General features: G+C 46.9%; 2 protein-coding genes across 4 annotated transcripts in view; one reads left to right on the top strand and one right to left on the bottom strand.

Annotated features, from left to right (window-relative positions):
• The first annotated feature begins 568 nt into the window (after window positions 1–568).
• c7b (complement component 7b) lies at window positions 569–9,953 on the top strand. Of its 2 annotated transcripts, XM_056588218.1 has the most exons (18): window positions 569–659; window positions 899–960; window positions 1,294–1,369; window positions 1,546–1,687; window positions 2,161–2,302; window positions 2,670–2,808; window positions 3,137–3,265; window positions 3,446–3,689; window positions 4,191–4,304; window positions 4,692–4,858; window positions 5,504–5,720; window positions 6,171–6,339; window positions 6,849–6,936; window positions 7,234–7,366; window positions 7,924–8,118; window positions 8,531–8,627; window positions 9,189–9,358; window positions 9,638–9,953. In XM_056588218.1, the coding sequence occupies exons 1-18, from the start codon at window positions 654–656 to the stop codon at window positions 9,814–9,816; spliced, it is 2,469 nt and encodes an 822-aa protein (XP_056444193.1). In that variant the 5' UTR covers window positions 569–653; the 3' UTR covers window positions 9,817–9,953. The 2 variants fall into 2 exon arrangements, with proteins under 2 accessions (XP_056444193.1, XP_056444194.1); XM_056588219.1 differs by lacking the exon at window positions 9,638–9,953 and having other exon boundaries at window positions 571–659; window positions 7,924–8,174; window positions 9,189–9,341.
• A 232-nt stretch (window positions 9,954–10,185) lies between these two features.
• Window positions 10,186–17,852, bottom strand: part of c6 (complement component 6) — a 25,174-nt gene continuing 17,507 nt past the window's right edge. Inside the window, exons 15-22 of one of the 2 annotated variants that reach the window (XM_056588249.1) lie at window positions 17,476–17,701; window positions 16,887–17,055; window positions 16,489–16,600; window positions 16,180–16,312; window positions 15,492–15,689; window positions 14,890–14,977; window positions 14,213–14,454; window positions 10,186–10,990 (exon numbers count right to left, since the gene is read on the bottom strand). In XM_056588249.1, the coding sequence (XP_056444224.1) occupies window positions 10,800–10,990; window positions 14,213–14,454; window positions 14,890–14,977; window positions 15,492–15,689; window positions 16,180–16,312; window positions 16,489–16,600; window positions 16,887–17,055; window positions 17,476–17,701 (1,359 nt within the window). In that variant the 3' untranslated portion in view covers window positions 10,186–10,799. The remainder of the gene's footprint in view (window positions 10,991–14,212; window positions 14,455–14,889; window positions 14,978–15,491; window positions 15,690–16,179; window positions 16,313–16,488; window positions 16,601–16,886; window positions 17,056–17,475; window positions 17,702–17,852) is intronic. The other variant, XM_056588248.1, reaches the window with a different exon arrangement.

The following is a 17,852-nucleotide window of genomic DNA, read 5'->3' as shown; positions in this document are numbered from 1 at the left end:
AAAATAATCGTACATTTCAACACCAGCAGCATCAATAGTGCAAAAATACCCCAAAACATAACGATACAGGTCCCGATCACATGATCATATTGTATTTTTTCAGCTACCCACAATTCATTAAAGTCCCAACAGAGAGTATCCATATAGGTCAAACAACTCTCAACTGTAACTGTAATAGAAAACAGGAGTCAAGTCCAGTGTTTGACAGTCTCCCCAAAACACTACGTGAACGTTCTTTGACGTCCGGAGAAAGGGACATCGGGTGTGAGACTTGTGCGGCCGTATGTCTGGGCGGCAGTGGACTGGTGCCTGAGAGAGGGTTAAACAGAAACACTGCTTTACTGTTCCAGTAAATCTGACCCAAAAAGTATTAATTGCACAATGACATACTTGCCCACTAAGCTTGGACAGAATAGAAAAAAACATGATGTCGCATTACTCACAGTACACGGAGGCCGCTCTAATTATTCACTGTGACTCATGAAAAGGTCTTGATCCATTCTAGTCAGGTAATGACGAAACACAGTGGAACACTGTGTTGCTTTATTGGAGAAACTCCTGGACACAGCTATTGAGCAACTCAATATTCCCCAGTTATATAGCCCAAGTCCTCTCTGTCAGTCCACGTGAGAACTGCCTTCAAAGTGCCCACAATGCAGGTAAAACCACCAAAGGTCTTATTTTCTAGCATATGGGTAATTGTTTATCTTATTTTGTTGCAATGCAGTATTTTGTACGCGTATACTTGCACTTGTTCATGTTTTTTTGTTTTCTGATAATGGCTAAGGTCCTTCACATTTACTTTGCTGATAAAACTGACATATCAAATAACCATTCTTCATGCTGTCACATGTATCCTTAATTAGCCTACATTTTCTTGTTTTGGGGTTTACCACAGGCTTACTTTTCAATTGGTTTGTTGTCCTACATTTTACTGCTCTTTGGTCCTCATCCATCTTGGTATGTTTACCCAACTTTGTTGACTTTGTATTGTAGTATTGTCAAATGTCAAACTGTTTTTAATATCAAATGATGTTTATCACGTCATGTTATTGAATATGATACGATAATACATTACAGTGAGGGCATTTAGCACAGCCCTAATACATCCCATTACATAATATAACAACATTGACTTTCCATGCACTGGCCTCCTTAGTGAGTATGCTCGTGAGACTCCTGAGACTATCAATAGGAATAAGGGCTGTACAAACGCACTTGACTTTGACTCACTCTCGTCACAAACGCGGATGCACAAAGCTAAAAAACCTACTTTAATTCCCTTTTTCTTAGTTGTCAACGGCCGTTGAACTGCCAATGGGGTCCATACGGGGAATGGTCCCAATGTGACGCTTGCACGAAAACAAAGGTAATGATGATGAGGAGGAGGCTGCAACTGCAGCCCTAAAGTTAGCAGTTACCTCAACGTTAGCCGTTAATATGCATGCACCCACGAAGCAACTTAAACCATCTACATGATGCTAAGATACAATTCGGCTGCTGCAACAGGTTTAAATTGTGGTGTTTTCATTTGTTTGTGTTCAGGTACGATCTCGCCCTGTGTTGAGGTTTGCCCAGAACGGAGGGGCACCGTGCTTGGGAGAGGCTGAGCATGTGCTCCCGTGTACGCCAAGTAAACAGTGCCCGCTAAAGACGAGCTGCGGGGCGAGATTCCGCTGCACCTCAGGTACGTTGAGCTACAGTACATACATGCTCAGTGTGCCGCTGGCTTCATTCTCAGCCTGTCCGGGAGAATGTAATATGTATACAACATGTTAATGGCATGAGGGTGTAAGTTGTGGCATCACAGATGGGACAGTCAGTAAATAGCAAGGAAGTTGCCAGTGGTAAAGGAATTTTTACCACTGGAAAAGTAACAAAGGGCAACATATTTTTATTAACGGCTATATGGCCTTGAAATCTCTTCACAAAACACAAGTGGAATTTGACAGTGGAAAATGGCTTCGGCGCTGCAGTAGACACTGAATGGATTTGGAATGCAAGAAAGAGGTCACAGATGACTGTGTGTGTGTGTGTGTGTGTGTGTGTGTGTGTGTGTTGTGTTGTGTGTGTTGGTGTGTGGTGTTGTGTGGGTGGTGTGTGTGTGTGTGTGTGGGGGGTGTGTGTGTGTGTGTGTGTGTGTGTGTGTCCCTCCTGCAGGCCAGTGTATTGGTCGGTCTCTCGTGTGTAACGGGGACCAAGACTGTGAAGATGGCCTCGATGAGAGAGGCTGTGCACTGGGCAGTGATGACGTCTGTGACATGGACAAAACTCCCCCCAACTCTGACCTAACAGGCAAAGGGTAAACAGAACTCCCAGAATGCATTGTGCACAGCACAAACAAAGGCAGTTGGTGAAATGGAATAGAATAAAATGCTTTGGGGTTTATATCCATTATATTTGGGAAATTAAACAATGTAAAGTAGAATAGAACTTAGAAAGTAAACACTAGTATACATTTGAAACGTTTTGTGTAGGTCTACGTTACCCAATTTTTTTTCTAACAAGGAAGCTCTACTTTTTAACCACGCACACACGTCACACACACACACACACACACACACACACACACACACACACACACACACACACACACACACACACACACACACACACACACACACACAAAGTTGAATTCAACAATATGGTTTGTTTTTTATTGTGAACAGGTACGACTTGTTGACTGGGAAGCTGAGAGCTGCAGTTATAAACACTCTGAGCTTTGGGGGACAATGTAGGAAGGTGTACAGCGGAGACAACAACCTCCTGTACAGACTGCCACAGAGCCTCATCACGTATAACTTTGAGGCAAGTAAACCACAATATACTGCCATCTGCTGGTTATTTGTTGCAAATTCATTGAACAGACCTGGGATGACATTTCCATATTAAATGCAAAGTAAATAACAAGGTTTACTGTTGGAGGTGGATCTTTTGAAGTAAAACTGGTTGGAAAGTTTTCTAAAAGTAATTAACCTGTAGCTTCTTGAAACTGCTGTAAGACCTCCCATTATGGAAGGGAGATGGTTTGTTTATTATTATCTTGAGGGGCCTACAGCTAGTCACTTTGGTGGTCTCCAATATGTGCTTTGCAGTTAAAATGTGTTTTACAGTCTGCTTTTGGCCACTCGTACAGGTCAAAGTTGACAACGAAGGGTCAGATGAATCCTACGAGAGCTCCTGGTCTTACATGCTTCATGTTCAAGAAAATGCCCTGTTTCAGCACCACCGGATCACTTTTCACGAAGAAGTCAGCGAGGGCAAGGTACACGGCTCTGCGAGACCCTTCTTCTAGAACGTTCCGCTAGAACATTGTCATAACGATCATTCTTCACGAAAGTGAGCGAGTAGCACTCTCAGACTCTCATTCCCATGGAGCAGAATACGTCCTGATCGGGCGACTCATGCCGAACATACGTTGTCATCCACCATCTGTCGCCTCCAGGCTAAGAGACTCCTGATCCTGAAGAACAAAGTGGTGCTCGCCCAGTTCCAGAACACTGCGCCCCAGTACCTCACACTGTCAGAGGGCTTCTGGAGGGCCTTGTCCTCCCTGCCGCTGGACTACGAGTATCCGTTCTACCGAAGGCTGCTGCAGACCTACGGAAGCCACTACATGTCCGAGGGCAGCCTGGGAGGACAGTACCAGGCCCTACTGGAGTTCGACCGGGATTCACTTGCATCGACAAGTAGGTTTTTTTTTTTTTTTTAATCCATTTGTGATGTCACTAAGTGGGAGAGACAACCCTGATGAATGAGGTGTCGCTCTGTCCATGATTCATCTCGGTGGTCACCCCCTTGTGACAGCATAAATGGACGGTTAAAGGGCTTTCAGTGACAATAATCCACCTCACACCGTGTTAATAGAATTCTGAACTATTCTATAACACACTTTATGCACTTTTACTTGTTATGATGACCTTGGGTTTTGCTAAATATAAAGGAAAACATATTTCTTTCATTATTATTAATAATCAAAATTACATTAGTTGAAAATATGATGGATGGAATTTGTTAACTTAGAAATGTATGTTCAAAACGGTAATAAATGTATAGTAATGGGTTGTTTGCTATAATGTCGTATAATGGCGATTAGAAAAAAAGGGCAAAAATAATTCCAATCTTTTTTCTGTATTTAACAAAATTGCTCAAATACAATAACATCCGTCCTGTGACTGCGTCTTCAAAAGGCACAACGGACACGGACTACCAGAGGTGTTGGAGGAAGGTGAAACGTCGTCTTTTTTGGAAAAAAGTCAAAACAGTCTGCGAGAAACTGACATCTTCACTCACATCCAGCGGTGGTGAGTAATGTTATCGTTGTATCAGAGGGGAAGTGTGAGAGAGTGAACTTTCTATTTATATTATACCGTATTTCTACGTTTTTCTTTGCCTATTTTACCATGATAATGATGACTAATCATAACTAATGATAAAATAAACAAAATTATTATTTTGTATCTAACTTAAATTGGTTGTGCTTTGACAATGTGAATGCATCTTTTTCAATGCCAACGTAGCCCTCTGAATCACGAGAGAGTGAAAGAGAGCAATAACTATTTTCTACACAAATATATGAAATAAGTTATATTTTCATTAATTCCATCATATATAATCATATTCTTTTTAAAACCATATTTATATGATATAAGTATTACATTGCATCGTGTTTTGAACTGTGCTATCGGCAGGACACAACACAAACACCCTTCGCGTCAAGACCAACATAGTGGGCGGGGCGGCGAGCTTCATCAGTGGCCTGGGGGTGCTGGACGTGGAGGACCCCGAGGCCAACGGGGCCATGTACGAGAACTGGGCCTCCTCCGTCAAAGACTTCCCGGACGTCATCGACCAGAAGGTACCAACCACGCCCTGTCGCCAACCATGTTCCCCGATGTTATTGCAGAAACCTGACTTGGGCCTCTTTTTTAATATCAGCCTTTGCTTTCATGCATCCTGTATACTTTTTTTTATCATCTCTGTCTATAGTCCTTTCTTTGTGACTTCATTCCCTTTTCTCTGACCTTTCGCACTCTTATTCCCAGAGGCCTTCTCTGCATCTCCTTTGCTTGCATCCATGCAGTGATTTTCCTTTCTCTTCAACCAGCCCCTGTCCCTACATCCTTCAAAAGCATGTCCGACCTCCTCCATGTTCCCACTCCCTCCCGCTCCTTCACATGATCTTCCTCCACCCACCTGTCTGTCCCTTCCGCCCGTCTTTCTCTTTTTTTTTCTCCGCAAAAACATCGATCCATTCCCCCATTTCAATCACAATCCAAAACACATCTGTTTAAAACGGCCTATTCCATCTGATGCCAATCGCTATGTCTCTTACTATTGTCATTCTTTTTCTTTATTGTATTTTTGCTTCTTTTTAATGACGTTTGTGTGTCTTTGTACGTTGCCCTTGAGTTCAGAGAAAGAACTTCAAATTAAAGTGTATTATTATTATTATTATTATTATTAAAGCGAATCGACCAATCCCTGCCCTGTGTCTCCCCAGCTGCGGCCGCTGTATGAGCTGGTGAAGGAGGTGCCGTGCGCCGGGCGTCGGAGGCTCAACCTGCGGCAGGCCACCGCCCGGTACCTGGCGGAGCAGCACCCGTGCCACTGCCAGCCGTGCCGGAACAACGGCCGGCCGCTGCTCTCCGCCGACGGGTGCTCGTGCGTCTGCCAGCCCGGCACCTCGGGGCTGCAGTGTGAGACAGGCCCTGTGGCAGGTGGGACGAGGCGGTCGCCTCAGACTTGTTGCGGACTGCATGAACTCATTTGCATTTACATTTAGGGCATTTAGCAGATGCTTTTATCCAAAGCGACTTGCAAGAAGTACATTTGTCATAAGAAGTGAAACAATATATCGCTGTCAGTAGAGGAAATATGTTCATAGAGCAAGTACTAGCAATCGCTAGGCTAACCCATTCCCTGTGTACAGCAACGCTAGCAGCTACGGCAGATGTTACACAATTAAGTACTATGAATAAGGGCAATTTAGATTAAGTGCCTACAATAAGTGTGTACATTAAGTGCCAGGATGTACTCGAGGCTTTAATGTCTTACGGAGTTTACGCAAAACTTTTAGTGAAAACAAAAAACACTAAATCCTCAAAGGTCCTTGTCCGAAGTTGTGCAGCAATAAATCTAAATCTAACCAAACGTTATTGACCGTTCAGAGGCCATCCATGGCAGCTGGAGCTGCTGGTCGTCTTGGGGTGCCTGTTCAGGAGGTGAGAGGTCACGGGTTCGGCGCTGTGACAACCCCAGCCGCTCTCATGGTTCTCCGTGTTCTGGAGGGTCGTCTGAGCGCACACCATGTGAGGACCCAGAAATCCACCACCTGAAGTACGGACACGCACGCACGCACACGCACGCACACAACACCCAAACAAAAACATACACAGACACAGATATGGGAGAGTATTCAATGCTAATTTTATTAAATGCTACTGTGTAGTGTCATACTGTTAAATAACACAAATGCATTTTACGAGGCGTAATTACATATTCATTTCATAAATATTTTACATTTTTATATTTTTATAAATTCTTTACATGCATACATACATTTATTGTATGTGTGGATCAATGAACAATGTTTTCATCACACCGATACAAAACCAAATAAGAATCTCCAACTTATTGTTGGATGTAGGGGACATCAAGCCCACAATGTAAGTGAGTGACTGAGTAAGAGAGACATCTGAATCTCCCAAAGATGTGATACTGGTTAAAAAAAAATAGCGGAGCTTACTGGTTTTAAAAAAATACATAAAGTAATAGACCTCGAGTCAATACAACAGTGTTTATTAATAACTAATGTGTCATTTGTATTATATTGCACTTTATCTCAGGATGATGGAGCCCCAATGCTTTGGTCTGTCTATGCCTATGAGGCCCACATGTGGCACACCTCCTAACCTCCTGAACGGATACATCCGGGTGAGACTCACCTTATGTTGCATCACGCACGCACACATACATATGCACGCACACACAGTGACACACCCACACACACGCACATGTGCGCACACACACAGTGACACACACACACACACACACAGTGGCACACTCACACACACAGTGTCACACACATACACACATACACATACACACACAAACACATAACAAGATGGTACAATGCAATAAAATACATTAAAATAAGACGGAATAATTAAACCTTTTTCTATGTGTGAAGAAGCATGTTGTTGATGGTGTTTTTTTTATTGGGAAACGCAGAACCCTAAGGATGCGTATGCGGTGGGTAGCAGCATAGAATACCAATGCATCAATGGCCACTACCTAGTCGGAGAGACCTTGGCTCAGTGCACCCCCAACCTGACCTGGACCACTGGACCCATGCAGTGTAGAAGTGAGTGATCCTCCGGGATCTACCTGTACTCGTTCTGCACTACGGACAGCTCTATGCGCTCCCATTCCGTCTGTTTGTCTGTCCTTCCAGCTCACCTGTGCACTCTTCTTTAAGGTTTCTCTTCTCACAAGTTACATTTTGTTCAGTCTTCCTAACGTGGTATTGTTATTCCTTTTTTAGTTGTCATGTCATTTCTTTAAATTACATCGATTTAAATACTAAAGGAGGGTCTGTGCAATATTGACGTCTTACACCAAACAATATTGACAGCTGAAAGGTTTTATAAAAGGAAAATAAAGAAAACTTCTGGGTCGGCTTAGCTCAGGAGGTACAGAGGGTTGGCTGATAGCCGGTAGTTTGCTTGTTCGATCCCCTGCTCCTCCTAGCTGAGTGCCTGAGCAAGAGGCCTAACCCTAAGAGCCCCAGACGAGCTGGCTGTCGCCTTGCATGGTCGACTCCGCCGTCGGTGTGTGAATGTTTGTAAGTTGCTTTGGATAAAAGCGTCTGCTAAATGCTCCAAATTCTAAACCTTAAACCTAACCTCGCCGCCTCAACAGAAGCGTCATGTGACCCCCCGCACGTACGAGGCAACGTCATCGCCACGCCCGCCAGAGCGACCTATGAGATCGGAGACAGGGTCTCCTTATCCTGTCCCCAGGGGTGGGCGCTGGAGGCCCATGAGCCCGTGATCCTGTGCAGTCCCGGGCTCCACTGGTCCCCCTTCCTGGCCGGAGACGTGAAGTGCACCCCAGGTTTGGAACCACAGACCTCATCCATCGGTCAGAAAATGAACTCCATTTGCAAAGCTGTAGTGTGTGTGTGTGTGTGTGTGTGTGTGTGTGTGTGTGTGTGTGTGTGTGTGTGTGTGTGTGTGTGTGTGTGTGTGTGTGTGTGTGTGTGTGTGTGGTGTGTGTGTGTGTGGTGTGTGTGTGTGTGTGTGTGTGTGTGTGTGTGTGTGTGTGTGTGTGTGTGTGTGTGTGTGTGATGAGCTATTTTGCATACGAGTGTGTGCAAATATTAGTGTAAGAGGCTGATAGACTTAAACTCATGGATTTGAGGTGCCTGCATTTTTCATATTTTATATTTCTTTGCGACAAAAATAATTTCTGTCGTCACTTATTTAATGAACTGATGAATGACCTGTGTTTTCTTTTGTCCTGGCAGTGCCGCGAGCACCCACCTCTCCCCCGGACCTGGGCTGTAAGCTGTGGGAGACCCAGGGGGCCTCAGAGTGTGTGTGCAGGATGGCCTTCGAGTGCCCGTGAGTAGCGCTACGGTCGCTCGACAGACAAGTTATTTAGGAATGGGCGAGAACCGATCTCTTTAGCACACGACAATAGTTCTTTCTATCAGGAGATTTGATTTGATAGATCCATTCCATGAGGTGGAAAACGGGCCTTCGGCTCCATCCAGTGGTTTAAGAAAAACACACAAATCACACAATGATACAAAACAACAGGCCTTGATCACAGAGGTGTAACAGTAGGGCCGTGCATGACAGCATGCCCACAGAGTGCAAACCGCTAACTACAGCTGTTGTCGCCCCTACACCTCTGTGATGAGGGCCTATAGGAGGGATCTCGAAATTGTCACGCATTCCTCAGCCGCCATCTTTGTTGCTTCTTCACCGTTACGATAAGAATGATGACATTATTATTCCAGAATTCATCGTCATGATTTATCAAGATGGCGGCTTGAACATTTAAGTACGTGAAATGTTACATGAAACATTGTTAATTGCGTCCCAAGCACCGAGGGGAAACTCCCCCATCGTTGGATTGTGTCGTTTCGATGCACAACGTGGTATTTCCCTTTTCAACAGGCCGTCCCTGCTGTTGTGCGCTCACCTGGGGGCGAGCCGAACCCGCCTGCTGAGTGTGTGTCAGCTCGGGGCGATGAGGTGTCTGGGCCGTACCTTGTCATTGGCCGACGACGGCGAGTGTGTGTGGCCGGCCAGCGCTACACACCACACGCCGGGCCAAATCTGTCAAGGTGTGTTTGCAGAACCCTGTGTGTGTGTGTGTGTGTGTGTGTGTATCTGTCGTTATGTAGACTCTACATGACCACAGATACACACAAACACATTACACAGATACACAAAGACAGATGCACAAAAACCACACAATTACAGAATGGGTGTGCAATTGTGTGGTTTTTGTGTGGATTGTGTGGTTTTGTGTGAATTGTGTGGTTTTTGATTGAATGTCCACTGGCTATACCATAATAATCATGATAATAAATGAATGATCCCTGTTTTATCCCCACGCTCAGAGGGGCGGTGCACATGTCAGAACGCTGCGGAATGTGCAGAGGATTCTACACACCTGTGCGTCCGCCACGGAGCTTCCAGTGTTGCCGTGACGATGACGCAGTGCGAGGCGGGGGCTAGGAAGTGTGCGGGAGAACAGGTCACAGTGATCAGCATAGACGACTGTCCCACAATAGACTGACACGTGTCTGTCTGTCTGTCTGTCTGTCTGTCTGTCTGTCTGTCTGTCTGTCTGTCTGTCTGTCTGTCTGTCTGTGTGTCTGTCTGTGTCTGTCTTTCTGTCTGTCTGTCTGTCTGTCTGTCTGTCTGTCTGTCTGACTGTCCTGTCTGTCTGTCTGTCCTGTCTGTCTGTCTGTCTGTCTGTCTGTCTGTCCTGTCTGTCTGTCTGTGCTGTCTGTCTTGCTTGTCTGTCTGTCTGTCTGTCCTGTCTGGTCTGTCTGTCTGTCTGTCTGTCTGTCTGTGTGTCTGTCTGTGTGTCTGTCTTTCTGTCTGTCTGTCTGTCTGTCTGTCTGTCTGTATGTATGTTTGTAGTATGTATGTTTGTATGTATGTAGTATGTACGTTTGTTTGTATTGTCAAACTTATTTTATTTTCCATGACATTTAAATAGGGAAACAGTTTTTTGTACATCCCCCCCTCCAAGACACAAGTTAGGAACAAAGGGACAGACTGGGCAGACTGGACTCTTGGGACGGGGGGGGGGGGTTATCATATTTATAGCGGGTGCATCTATCTGTTTCGGGGTTACAAATAGTTTTTTTGTTGTTAATGACAAATCCCCCATCGGGGCAAATAAAAGTTTGATTAAATCATTCAGACCCCTTTCCATGTTTGTAGTCCATCTTGTAGTTCTGATTATATATGTATATCTATATAAATCATGTATGATCAATTGTCATTGTGAATAGTTCCACACGTTCAGCGGGTTGAGGAAGAGCATCATGTGAAAATATTGCAAAGGGGAAATTACAATTAAACTCTCTTACTTGTAGAATAAATCAGTTACAGGATTTTTTTTAATTGATAACAGCCTTTAAATCACTATCGATCAGCATTGACTACAGATATGTCCGGGTTATTAAATGCTATGAGCTAGTTGAAATGTTACATACTCCATCTTTAATATCTACTGTCATTCATAGAAAAAGCAAGGCTGCGGTGGACTCAAGCCGCCTCACAGTGCCCTTCGTAGAGCACTTCTACTTTAATCGACGAGCATTTCAGCACACCCATGAGGCAAAGGCTGATCTCTTTCTTCCGTTGGCTGGCAACCAGCTTGATGCAGAAGATTGGCTCTCTGCTCCGGGGGCATTCGGTGGCAAGGCGGCAAATACAGCGGCGTTCGGCGAACGAGCCTACAGAGAGACAGGAAGAGGAAGGAGAAAGGGGGTGACGTCAAAAAGTCATAGGAACGCGCTGAAGTCAGGATTCTTCGATAGCACGTTGTCTCGTTTGTCTTCGGTGAAACTGGTATATTTCCATTGGTTATTATCGTTTACATTTACATTCAGGGCCTTTAGCAGACTCTTTTATCCAGAGCGACTTTCATTAAGTACATTTGTTAGAGGAAGGAGAACCAATATGGCTCTGTCGGTATGGTAAGGATGTTCATAGAACCAAATGCCAAGCACTAACAATTGACAGGTTAACCCCTTCCCCATCAACAAACATGAACATACCATCAACAAACATGACACAAGTACATTGACATTCGAGCTAGAAGAGATAATACACATACAAGAAAGCTGTTGCTGATAAAGCAACAACTTCCTTGTACTTGTTGCATTAGAATACAACGGCTATGTTTAAAGAGGAACTGCCAATGTCGGCTATTTTCTAATATGAGAGAGGACTGCACAGCAGTGGCGTTTTCACCCGGAGGCCCTGTTTTTTAGACTGTAGTTTTCATCCAATAAAAACATTTATATGAACAGTTTTGTTAATTCTTTAGTGCTGTGTTGCCGTCATTTCTTCCCCATTTTATCCTCTCATTGAACATTTCACAATGCGCGTAACAGCGCCCCTCTAAATTTTAAATACTGCATACGCGGTAAAACACGACATTGCCCACTGTATGTCCGCGTGGAAGCCAGCCCGAGGTGGCATCCCTTGGTGAACCGTCATGGTGAACCGTCATGACACTCCTTCTCCTGGTACAGCTTAACTGTTCCCTGAACGTGTAGCTATGTGTGTTATTTATTATGCCTTGATTGCCAGGAATAAGATGCATTGGTCAATCCAATGAAGTTGTTGTTTTATCGCGGTTGTTAACGCTGAGAATCAGCACCAGGGATAGTAGCTGTATAGGCTCACCTGAACAGATGCGGCTGTGGTTGTTTATAGCCGCTTGTTCTGGGTTGTCTTGGTATTGTATTTTAAGTAGTGTTGTATAAGGAACATTTGGCCTAGTTTTAAACGAAAAGGATAGAAAGTATGTGTGTATGTCAAGCACATATACAACTGATTGTGTGAGTCGTGTTACACGTGAACGTGAAACTTGAAATAGCCTTCGTAAAACGCCTAAGCGCCATTAAGCGGCTCGTTGTGCATTTCGGTCGGGGTGGGGGGTGCATTTAAAATAACATGTATAATTTAATAACATATTTAGGAGGACCGTGTGTGTGTGTGTGTGTGTGTGTGTGTGTGTGTGTGTGTGTGTGTGTGTGTGTGTGTGTGGTGTGTGTGAGTGAGTGAGTGAGTGAGTGAGTGAGTGAGTGAGTGAGTGAGTGAGTGAGTGAGTGAGTGAGTGAGTGAGTGAGTGAGTGAGTGAGTGAGTGAGTGATGAGTGAGTGAGTGAGTGAGTGAGTGAGTGAGTGAGTGAGTGAGTGAGTGAGTGAGTGAGTGAGTGAGTGAGTGAGTGAGTGAGTGAGTGAGTGATGAGTGAGTGAGTGAGTGAGTGAGTGATTGAGTGAGTGAGTGAGTGAGTGAGTGAGTGAGTGAGTGAGTGAGTGAGTGAGTGAGTGAGTGAGTGAGTGAGTGAGTGAGTGAGTGAGTGAGTGAGTGAGTGAGTGAGTGAGTGAGTGAGTGAGTGAGTGAGTGAGTGAGTGAGTGAGTGAGTGATGAGTGAGTGAGTGAGTGAGTGAGTGAGTGAGTGAGTGAGTGAGTGAGTGAGTGAGTGAGTGAGTGAGTGAGTGAGTGAGTGAGTGAGTGAGTGAGTGAGTGAGTGAGTGAGTGAGTGAGTGAGTGAGTGAGTGAGTGAGTGAGTGAGTGAGTGAGTGAGTGAGTGAGTGAGTGAGTGAGTGAGTGAGTGAGTGAGTGAGGGAGTGAGTGAGTGAGTGAGTGAGTGAGTGAGTGAGTGAGTGAGTGAGTGAGTGAGTGAGTGAGTGAGTGAGTGATGTGAGTGAGTGAGTGATTGAGTGAGTGAGTGAGTGAGTGAGTGAGTGAGTGAGTGAGTGAGTGAGTGAGTGAGTGAGTGAGTGAGTGAGTGAGTGAGTGAGTGAGTGAGTGAGTGCGTGAGTGAGTGAGTGAGTGAGTGAGTGCGTGAGTGAGTGAGTGAGTGAGTGAGTGAGTGAGTGAGTGAGTGAGTGAGTGAGTGAGTGAGTGAGTGAGTGAGTGAGTGAGTGAGTGAGTGAGTGAGTGAGTGAGTGAGTGAGTGAGTGAGTGAGTGAGTGAGTGAGTGAGTGAGTGGTGAGTGAGTGAGTGAGTGAGTGAGTGAGTGAGAGGGTGAGTGAGTGAGTGAGTGAGTGAGTGAGTGAGTGAGTGAGTGAGTGAGTGAGTGAGTGAGTGAGTGAGTGAGTGAGTGAGTGAGTGAGTGAGTGAGTGAGTGAGTGAGTGAGTGAGTGAGTGAGTGAGTGAGTGAGTGAGTGAGTGAGTGAGTGAGTGAGTGAGTGAGTGAGTGAGTGAGTGAGTGAGGGAGTGAGTGAGTGAGTGGAGTGAGTGAGTGAGTGAGTGAGTGAGGGAGTGAGTGAGTGAGTGAGTGAGTGAGTGAGTGAGTGAGTGAGTGAGTGAGTGAGTGAGTGAGTGAGTGAGTGAGTGAGTGAGTGAGTGAGTGAGTGAGTGAGTGAGTCTGTGTCGGTCAGATTACAGGCGTCTGTAAATCCTTGTAAAATGACCGGGCGCTCAAATAGCTCTTGTAGTTACATTTAATACATACAAGCTTTAAAAAGGCATGTTGATTAAAGGTTTTCTGTCCTACTTTCCTCCAAAAAAATCCCCATGCCACGCCACTGCTGCACAGGGGACATCAGAGTCCGGCCTCCCCTCCTCTCCCTCCCTCCATTCCTCTTCCTTCCCTACCTCCTTCCTCCCCTCCATGACTCCTCATTCCCTACCTCCTCCCAACCCCTCCTCTTCCTTCCCTACCTCCTCCCTCCCCTCCTCTTCCCTCCACTACTGCATCTTCCTCCCCTCCCCTCTTCTTCCCTCCCTCCCTCCCTCCCTCCCCTCCTCCTCCCTTTTGCATCATTTCTCGGTGTGGAAATAGTTGGAAACAGCGGTTCCAACTATTTCCCGACACGACAGTAACGGTTCTCCTTCTTTTTACCCTCCTATTCAAATTGGCACAGTTCATAATAATTTTTGATTTCCAACGCGATGTTAGCGCTTCCTTCATAGCGATGACAGGGCCGGGGCCTCACCGACACAGGTCTCCCATTCGTAGCAGACGTCCTCGCCGCACGGCTCCGCGGTGGCGCTGCGATTGGCCATGCGGGCCCGGAACCTGACCAGGTCCAGGTGAGCGGCGCTGTCGTCGCATTGTCCCTTGTTGGCGAAAAAGAAGGGGTCGCCGTGGCAACGGGCGGCATGGAGGGAACAGATGGACATGGGCACGAGGGCGTCCAGCTCCGTGTTGAGAGCACACAGGTTTTCTTGGAAGGAACTGCAGGAAAAAGGGGGCATGAGGACTTTAACAGACGTTTATGTCAAAGGTATGCACACAGGACGTAGTCCAAAACAGATACACAACAATGAATGATGAATTGATATTTTACTGATTGTATTTATGCGTATGTTGTGTTCATGTTAGGGGCTACACAAGTGTAGATACGTTTAGCTTGATCCCCCTCCCCTGGCTACCACTTAATTGCTTCAAACACACTCACACACATACATACACAAGCACACACGCACGCACGCACGCACGCACGCACGCACGCACGCACGCACGCACGCACGCACGCACGCACGCACGCACGCACGCACGCACGCACGCACACACACACGCACACACAATCTATTCAACAGCACGCCATCCGCTTTCAATCGTGATAAAGCAATGTGTTTTTGTTCCTGTCTGTTGTCCTGTGAAACTCACATGCAGGACACTCGGTCGATACAGACACACACGGGGCCCCGGCGCACCTCTCCAGGGCCACATCGCCTCTCGGGGACGTAGGGTCTTACTAAATGGACAGACAGTGACATGGCACAAACGGATGTTAGCTAGCTGGGACACACAGCTAAGGAGCTCATAGGCTATCGTTACAAGCAAGCTTTTTTTTGACATCATCGTTGTGACGCTTATTGCTGTTATGCTTTTAGCGCCGAGGTCGTTGTATTGTTGCAAAACGAAATTAAGAGAATAAATAAAAAACATCAACCAAATGAAATTTAAAGCTGACATATTATACCACCAGGTGTGAGATTTTCAAAACGGCTTGTAACAGCTAATCACACTCACACCTGGTGGTATAATATGTCACCTTTTAATAAATAAAAATTCTTCCAACCAATAAACGTGGAATATCTCCCAAACAACATCCTTGTTTGAAGAAACAAAAATAGCATTTTGTTTTTACAAGCAGATAACAATCATCGGCCACACAAAATCACTACTTTCTCCGTCATTCCAAATCAGTAATCGGGTCACAAATCAGGATGGACCGGGCTTCAGAGCCCTGATCCGAGTGCGGTTACCGTCCACGCAGTGCAGGTCGGCGGGCACCGCGGGGACCCAGAGCAGGCCGACGGTACACCTGAACCAGCCCAGGGGCGCGGGCGCCTGGTTGACGTTCTTGCAGTTCAGCCCGACCGACTCTCCCACCCGGTACTCCTTCTTGTTGGGGTACAGCTCCAGCTCCTCGGGTATGTTGGAGGGAGCCGCACAGACCATCCCTGTGGGGCGGGAGAGGGAGGGGGGGGGGGGGGGGGGGGGGGGGGGGGGGGGTTAGAGTTTTCCAGCCCGATCACAACTTAAGACCCGCCCACCCCAATAATGACAGCCCAAGTCGTAATTATGCCCGGAACCTGTGTCAAACCTGTGAAAGGATTACGCTACGTATGCATTAGAAAGCACATCATAAGCATAAGGTTCATATCTTTTGCAATCCACAGCATGATTTGTGAGAGAGAGAGAGAGAGAGAGAGAGAGAGAGAGAGAGAGAGAGAGAGAGAGAGAGAGAGAGAGAGAGGAGAGAGAGAGGAGAGAGAGAGAGAGAGAGAGAGAGAGAGAGAGAGAGAGAGAGAGAGAGAGAGAGAGAGAGAGAGAGCAAATGACCGCAGGATGGAATCGAACCCGGGTGGCTGCCGTAAGGACCGAGCCTTATCGATACACAGTGTTCCTGCTGCACAAAGAAGACATTTGTTCGAAGCGATCCCAACTTACTGACACACTGTCCGGCGGGCTGGGGCCAGGTGAGATCGGGAAGGCAGTGGATCAACGGCGAACCCGCGTTCTCGAAGCCCGTGAAACACCGGAACTCCTCGACTTCCCCCACCTCGTAGTACTGCTTCCCTTTCTGAGGAGGTCAGAGCGACGAGGGTCAAAGTCAAACAGGGGGAGAAAAAATATAGTGCGTCGTTCTCTACACTCGTTATCCAGAGCGAATACCGACGTCGAAATGAAAGGGAAAACGCGTAGGGGTTCCTCGCGCTGCAGTGGCTTTGGGCCGGGCATTGGGGCGGGGTGACTCACCAGGAGGTAGCTGTTGTCCGGCCTCTTGGGTCTGAAACACCCCACCACCCCTGGGGGCAGCTCATCAATCCAGCCCACCGTGAAGTCGTCATCGTTGTCACATGTAGCCTGCCTTCAGATAGAACACAAATACACACGTCACTCTGTCTTTCCTACTTCCCTCTCTCCCTCCCTCCCTACTTTCCTTCTGTCTTCCCTTCTTTCCTTCCTTCCTTCCTTCCTTGCTCCCTACCTTCCTCCCTCTCTCCCTTTCTACTTCCCTTCCGTCTTTCCCCTTCCTTCCATCCTACTTCCCTCCCTCCCTCCCTCCCTCCCTCCCTCCCTCCCTCCCTCCCTCCCTCCCCATGTATTATTATCAATATGATATTAGCATCACTGCGGCCATTCCCTGGGCCTACGTCTGGAAGATGGAGATGTGGCAGGGCTCCTTCTCCACCCTGGCCCCCTGGCACGGCAGCCCCCCCCTCAGCGGGGCGGGGTGATCACACCGCCGGGTCCTCTGTCTCTGCATGGCGGCTCCGCACTCATCCCACGGGCCCCAGCAGCTCCAGGAGCCGTCCACGCCCTCTGTTGGCACAACACACACACACACACACACACACACACACACACACACACACACACACACACACACACACACATACACACGCATACACAAAGACACACAAACGCCCACACATAGGCACACATTCGCTTGCACGCACGCACACACGCATGCACACGGCACACACGCACACAAACACACATACTCCCACACACGGGCACGTGCACGCACACAAAAAAAATGTCACATAGATGTATTTGTTTACATTCAGAATCATACAAGAAGGTCCCAAGAAAACAGCATTCAGTAAAATAAGCATGAAATAAAATACAAAAAAACAATAAATAATAATACATCAAAACATAAGCAGAAGTGAATCCTTTTTCACGCGGAGAAGGACTCCCATTGGTTGAACCTTGAAAGGGGGCGTGAGGGACGCCCACCTGATGTGTAGCCCGGGGACCTCTTGTCACAGTTGGGGCCAAAGGTGCCCGTCTTGCACAGACACGTGCACTCGGTCCCTGAGAGCACGGGCCGCCCATTGTTGGGGCACGGCGCGCATTGACACACGTCAAACTCCTCCAGGTAGGACACCAGCGCGCGGCGAAGGAGACGCCGCTTGGTGGCGGCGCATGGAAGGCCGTGCACCAGCTCCACAAGGGGCCGCAGCTGGGCACACACACACACACTCACACACACACACACACACACACACACACACACACACACACACACACACACACACACACACACACACACACACACACACATTTTAGTCATTTATTTATGTTCACATTTTACAATAACAAATCTTGAACAC

Source organism: Gadus chalcogrammus, chromosome 4, assembly GCF_026213295.1.
Source record: "Gadus chalcogrammus isolate NIFS_2021 chromosome 4, NIFS_Gcha_1.0, whole genome shotgun sequence".
Taxonomy (NCBI): domain Eukaryota; kingdom Metazoa; phylum Chordata; class Actinopteri; order Gadiformes; family Gadidae; genus Gadus; species Gadus chalcogrammus.
The sequence above is the reverse complement of the archived record's forward strand: the minus strand, read 5'-3'. Positions and strand labels throughout refer to the sequence as shown.

Bases quoted from the DNA above. Each gene is read 5' to 3' on its own strand.
- c7b (XM_056588218.1), top strand. The intron at 1,370-1,545 runs GTAATGATGATG...GTTTGTGTTCAG, and splicing joins ACGCTTGCACGAAAACAAAG to GTACGATCTCGCCCTGTGTT. The intron at 7,367-7,923 runs GTGAGTGATCCT...CCGCCTCAACAG, and splicing joins TGGACCCATGCAGTGTAGAA to AAGCGTCATGTGACCCCCCG.